A 6,419-nucleotide genomic window follows, 5' to 3' on the forward strand; every position below is an offset into this window, starting at 1 on the left:
ATGAGCCCTACCATAGTTCACATTCAGCTAATACTTGACCCAAGGCCAGGGCCAGCTTAATGGAGGGGCCCGAAGTAGCCCCAGGGTCCAGGGCACTCTGCGTACTAACCCTGCTTGGGGCTAGCGAAGTTGCCTGACCTGAAGTGGCCACAGGGGGTTGTTTCCGTTGAGGAGGCAAGTCCTCAAGAGATAAAAGATATTTCTGATGGAAGCAAAAGCAAGCTGCTGCTTCTGTACCCCCAAACCCCAGCATCCACGGCCCCTACCCAGCCTGCCTGTTCTCTCATCCCTGGAGAGAGGGAAAAAACACAGGATTTCAAATCGGAAGGCCAGGATCCTACTCCACCTCTGCCAATTCAGAACCTGAGCAAGTTGTTCTGCTTGGCTGAGCCTTGGATCACACATCTGAGAAGCGGCATGAAGGCTCCTACTTCCTGGGGCAGCTAATGTCTGTCCACGGTGGCTACTGTCAGTACTGGTGCCTCCCCCTGGTGTCCCAAAGCAGAAGTCAAGAATCGGTGACAAAGGATGTTTATTCAGGCTTGATCCCTTGATACATCCATACGTGTAAAAATATATACTTTAAAGTCAGGGAAATAAGGATCAGACCAGTGTGACCTCCCTTCCTCCCCTTTGGCACAGTCTTCCCAACTGGCCCCCTTCCCAGCTACTCCCTTCAAAATCCTGGAGTGTGGGACACAAGGGTCACTTCTTGGCAGCTTCTGCCTGGGCTGCCAAATCTGCCTCTTTCTGAGCAGCAAGGAAGATGGCTCGCTCCTTCTGGAAAGCTGCCAGCTCTTCAGAACTGAGGCTGCAGGTGCAGAAAAACAGACAGAAAGTGAATGGCTAGCCTGTGGTAGGGAGCTCACAGTGCCCGTGTCACTGTCTCAGACCCTTTCTCCCCTTCTGGACTTCCCAGCCTCCATTCCTTTGCTCATCTGCTTCCTCTGCCAGGAATGCCAGCCCACCACCCCACCTTTTATTCCCTTCTTAAAGCTCTACTCGTCCTTTGAGGCCTCAGCTGTATTGGGATATAGATGAACCGGGCCTTCCTCTGTATTCCAAAACATTTGTACAAGGAAGTCATCGGGCTGTGCATGTGTGTCTCCCTCAGAGCAGGGATCAGATTTACTCCCCTCTGTACCCTCAGTTCTTTACCTGAGAAAAGTAAAGTCCATCCCTGTTCCATGCTTAACCCCACCCCTCTTGGGAAACAACCAACCATCAGCCTTGGCATGAGGTGTGACACCAGCAGCAAGAGGCCAGTAAAGGGCTGAGTGCTGCCCCTGCTGGTGTCTGGGCCAGATGCTCTCCCACCCAACACCTCATTTCAAGGACACTGAGGTCAACCAAAGCCCCATGAGGGGGCCCTTGTTGGTCTTGGGGTCAAGTCTGAACTTGAGACCCGACTGGTCCCTGTTTACCTTGCCTCCCTCACACCGTTCCCCACTCTGCCTCTGGTCCTGCACCCAGATCACCTGAACTTCCTTCCTTCACTCTTTCGCCTCCCATCCTTCACAGGGACTTTTCCACTCTTAGAACGCTTGCCCCAAGTCCTTGACCCCCTTTTCCAGGTCTGTTTAGATATCACCTCCCCTACAAGCCTTCACTGACACACTGGGCAAAACCAGGAGCCGTATTCTCTGTCTTCAAGACACCTGTGGTTCCTTTTACCAACAGTGACCAGCCGGCAGTCTAATGCTCCATTTATGGATCTCCCTCCATGTCTGGACTGTGAGCTCGTTAGGAGCAGGGCCAAGTATGGCTACCTCCTTCCTAGCTGCATCCAATGTCTAATACATAATAGGTGCTTAATGAATACATTCCAAATGAATGAATGAGGCTCCCCACCCCCAAGAATCTAAGGTCCTTAGACTCAGAAGCTGGCTTTCCCACCAGAATGGGCTCTCTCGGCTTTGTGCTAGAGTCAAGAACTTTCCAGGCCCTCCCCTTACACCATGTCTCCCCAGGACACTCACTCCTTCACCACACGAATGCCCATGGAACGCGCAGAGCCAAGGATGGAGCGGACAACAGAGGACAGGGGCACGTCCTGCAGGGCGAAGGCATCATCCTGAGCTTTGATGCGGGCGATCTCATATATATGTTTCAAGGTCACCATGCCTGCCACCTCCTTCCCTAGGAGGAAGGCACAAGTAACCCTTCAGGTGTCACTGCTTCCTTCCAGAGCCCCAGAATCCCAAGTGCTAATCCTGGCCCTTACCTGTCTGCCGGGCCCCCTTCTCAATCCCAGCAGCTGCCTTCAGGAAGTAGGAAATGGTAGGTTGTCCAACCTTGATTTCAAATGTCCTGTCAGGCTTAACGGAAAAAAGAAATATGAGACTATCTCTTCCTGCCTCCCCCAACCCCTGCTGCCCCAGCCCTGGGAACTAACTTCCTGACCCCTTTCTCTTGACTCATCTTCCGACAGTGTCCCTCTAACCGACCACAAAACCACCGGGAAAGTAAATCTGCAGCAAACATCCCTGTCACTTCTATTCCGGGCCCAACTCTGCTCTGGAAGCCCCGGTGAGATGCAGAGGCAAAGGGAGGAACTGCACCATGGCAGGGCGGGCTCAGAAAAGACACGGGCTACTGTCCACCGTGTAAATGGGGAAACCGGGGCCCAGTAACAGGAAGAGACTTGTCCCAAGTTAAGAGCAGCGGAGCAGTCGCAGGTGACCAGCCCCAGGATCTACGGGAGAAGAGGGGGGATGAGAAGGAAACTGGGGATCAAAGTCGAGACTCCGCACCTTCACAAAAATCTTTGTAGGCAGAGGAATGCCTTCTTTGATGTCCTTTGTCTTCTCGTTGAACTCCTTGCAGAACTGGTTGATGGAAACGCCTCGCTGTGAGGGAGGCACGGGGGTTAGCGTGGGGAGGAAAGGATGGCTTCCTACCACCCAGGAGGCTCCGTCCGTTTTCTCCGTTCTCTTCACTTCTCTACGTTCCCACCCTCTTTCCTCTACCCAGATTCCACTACCACTTTATGTGCCAGATGATCTGTGTGCACCTCCCTCTTCATCCTCACAACAGCCCGGTGAGGAAGCTGAGGCTCGCAGAGGCTATGTAACTCACGCAACGACATAAAGCGCGTGAGCAGAGCCGAGCTTTGAACCGAGGCCTCCCTGGCTCCAGAGCCCGCGCCCACCACCCGCATACGAGCTCCCACCCTCCGATGCCTCCCAAGCCGAGTTCCAGCCGCGGCTGCACCTGACCCAGGATGGGGCCCAGTGGGGGCCCGGGCATGGCCTGGCCTGCCCGTACGATGGTCCGGATCACGCCGCCGGCCTCGGGCTTCCTGAGGGCCCGCGTGGCCCGGCTTAGCTTCGACATGATGCTGGCTTCCCCGCCTTAGTTCACCTCAGGGCAAAAGCAAACCGACAATACTGGACGCCGCCATCTTGGGTCAGAGGTCAAGGGTCCTCACGTTAGGTTAGGGCAGGTGAAGCCAGCAAACAGCGTTGTTTCAATCCTTCTGTCCTCCAACTAGTAAGACGAGGAGTGTGAGAAAAAGAAGAGAAAACTTTTAACTTGCCATCTGAAGATAGGGGAAGGATCCGAATGGCTCGACTCTGCATATTCCTCCGGAGAGCACACAGGCAGTACCTCGAACAGCTAAACTGGAGGAGGGGGCGGTCCTTAAGGCCCGCATAGCATTGTGGGTATGGTAGTTTGACCGCTTAGGGAAAAAATCCCGCAAATCGTTATACGCTGGGACGCCATCTGCTGGGCACAATGATAATCCTTCGGTTTGAAATGAACCCACAGCTTGTTCTTAGGCGTGGGAGTCTCTCCTCTGAGCCTCTTGCCGCCCCTGTTGTTGAAAGGCAGTATGGATAAAAGTACAGACCCTGGGAGCGTACTGCCCGGTTCCTCCACTTGCTGGCTGTGAGCTTGATCGAGTTAATTTGTGCTCAGTTTCCTCCCCGTACGATGGGGATTACGATATGCGGCACCTACTCCTGGGGCTTGTTGTGAGGACTGAGTTAGCAAAATGCTTTAGAACCATGCCTGGCACCTGGGAAGCATGTGTTAGTAACTGTACAACGAAGACAAAAAGCCTCACAGAGTTGTTGTGAGGCTTAACAGGCCAGGAGCATGTTTGACACATCATCTGCGTCCAATAAAATAAGCCAACATCTTATTATATCTTTTAACTTTTTTTTTTTTTTTGAGCACTTGCTATATGCCAGGCACTCTGATAAGTGCTTCCAGGGCATTCTTAGCTTGCTTAGTCCTCAAAACGGCATGAGGTAAATTGTTTTGTTAAACCTCGCTGACAAATGAAAAATTCGAGACATAAATAGGGGACCTACTCTGTAAGTGACAGGGCTGGGAAGCAAATATCGAGATTATCTGATTCAAGACCTTGTGCTGTTTACCACGACTCTAGACCTCCTCATCTAGTGAAATGAGATAATCCATGTCAGACCACACTAAACCATGAGTCACATACATTTTTTTGTTATGAATTGGTGTTGGACCCCCACTAATTAAACGCTATTGTTCCTGCCTCTGCAGTCCGTCAAGTTCTTTATAACATTCAGCCTCATTAGCCTTATCAAGGCTCTGGAACCAAGCTGACTCTTTGATTTACCAGCTGTAAAACCTTGGGCATGATAATTCACTTCCCTGTGCTTCGATTTCCTCACTAATAAAATAGGGCTAATAATAGTACCTACATCATAGGAAATTAGTTAATTCGGGTAAAGCACGTAGAAGCGGGTCTGGCCCAGAGCAAACCAAGCTGGATATGATTTATCTCGGGGTGCCTCACACCACCCAGACTTTATTTACAAATAATGAAATAAATCCTTCCTGAAGGAAGGAATCAGGAAGCAGATGGGCATGGCAGGTGCTCAGGGAGCCAAGAATGCAGCCTGGGACAAACTGGGCTCTATTGGGTGCAATCTCCACTTCCTAGCAAAGAAAGGACAGTTTTTATTAGTCTAGCTCTTACAGATTATAAGGAAACAACTCTCTCACCTGCCTTTGGAAACGTATGAGGTGAGAATGTTCAGTGGCGAAGATGAGGCCAGACAGGTGAGTGGGAGCCGGGTTATGCAGGCCTTGCCAGCCCTGTGGGCTATGCAGTAGCAATCCCCTTGAAGAGTTAAGCATTTGCATCGTATTTTCACCTTGAAAAAGTCACCCTGGCTTGGGTATGTAGAGGGATTGGAGGAGGACAAGGATTGGATGCAGGGAGACCCATTAGGCCAGGGAAGGAAGATGGTGGAGAGATGATGGTGGCTTGGGGCCAATTCAAGAGATGCTTAGAATTTATCTTAGTCAACAGATGCTTGTGCAGTATGAACTGTGTCCATCTTTATGAGTACCTCATTACAACCCTATGAGGTATGGGTGCCATTATTATTCCCACTTTATAGATGAGGAAACTAGAGCACTTGTCCAAAGTTACACTGCTAGAAAGTGGGAGAGTCGGGATTTGAACCCAGACCATTTGGCTCTAGGATCCACGCACTTAACCGGTCCCTAGTCTGCCTTGCAAACTGGGCTCCTTTCAACCTTTGATTGCAGTCATGGGGAGTTAGGGACCTAGAACTACCCATATATAGCTCACCCCGCTCCCTCTGCCCCTACATTCAACCTTTCCCTAAGTCTTACCCACTTACGTCCCCACAGCTCCTGCCCATTCTGCCATCCCCTCTGTGACTTCCCAGAGAGCAGGGCTGACATCCAAGTTCTGCCTCTCCCAACACATACACACTTCTCCCTAGCTGTGTGACTTGGGGCAAGTCCCGTCACCTCTCTGGGCCTCAGTTTTCTCAACTGTGAAGTAAGAATAATAAAGATACCTACCACACAGGACTGTTGAGAGAATTCAAAGTGACTACCCAGGTAGGGTGCTTAGCTCAGGCTGGGCTCGTGGCATATGGCAGGCACTCTGTAAAGGTTAACAATTACTATTGTCCATTCACACTTCATCTTTTCTTGGCTAAACGTGCAGGACAGCCCCCTTTGTGGCCCCTCTGCCTCCATTCTTGCCGCTGCAATCCATCCTCTCCAACTTGGCCAGATTCAGGCCCCTGTCTAAAGCTTGTCAATGGCACCTACAGCTTCTCTTCCCAGCGTGTGGGTCTTGGTCCATTGGAGACACTTGTTAAAATGCAGGGATATCTGTACTTTTCAGGGTGCCCCAGGGGATCCTGCCGAGACCCATTGCTCTACAAGCTAAACTCTACACTTGCTGGTCTGGGATTCAAAGCCCTGGATCTAGTCCTGCTAACCCCTCCAATCTGCTGCTCCCTACCTCACACTGTACCCTCCAGCCACACCAGAGCACTACACGTCCCTGCCACCCTGCGCTCTCCTGTCTGTGCATGTGCAGACCTGGACACTCTTTCCCCCCCTTTTCTTCCCGGCTCCCTCTGCTTCCCTATCTCTCAGGAAAGTGC

The 6,419-nt window shown here is 51.5% G+C and overlaps 1 protein-coding gene across 1 annotated transcript; it reads right to left on the minus strand.

Annotated features, from left to right (window-relative positions):
* Window positions 1-515: 515 nt before the first annotated feature.
* MRPL11 (mitochondrial ribosomal protein L11) lies at window positions 516-3,610 on the minus strand. Its single transcript, XM_014844773.2, has 5 exons — window positions 3,214-3,610; window positions 2,754-2,849; window positions 2,225-2,318; window positions 1,980-2,139; window positions 516-811 (listed from the first exon to the last, which is right to left on the minus strand). The coding sequence occupies exons 1-5, from the start codon at window positions 3,334-3,336 to the stop codon at window positions 706-708; spliced, it is 579 nt and encodes a 192-aa protein (XP_014700259.1). The 5' UTR covers window positions 3,337-3,610; the 3' UTR covers window positions 516-705.
* Window positions 3,611-6,419: the final 2,809 nt, after the last annotated feature.

Source organism: Equus asinus, chromosome 17 (genome assembly GCF_041296235.1).
Source record: "Equus asinus isolate D_3611 breed Donkey chromosome 17, EquAss-T2T_v2, whole genome shotgun sequence".
NCBI classification, from domain to species: Eukaryota; Metazoa; Chordata; class Mammalia; order Perissodactyla; family Equidae; genus Equus; species Equus asinus.

Excerpts from the sequence above, each read along its gene's own strand:
- MRPL11 (XM_014844773.2), bottom strand. The coding sequence starts at position 3,336 with ATGTCGAAGCTAAGCCGGGCCACGCGGGCCCTCAGGAAGCCCGAGGCC. Across the intron at positions 2,140-2,224 it reads GAAGGGGGCCCGGCAGACAG|GGAAGGAGGTGGCAGGCATG; the intron begins GTAAGGGCCAGG and ends CCTTCCTCCTAG. Across the intron at positions 812-1,979 it reads GGCATTCGTGTGGTGAAGGA|CCTCAGTTCTGAAGAGCTGG; the intron begins GTGAGTGTCCTG and ends CTGCACCTGCAG.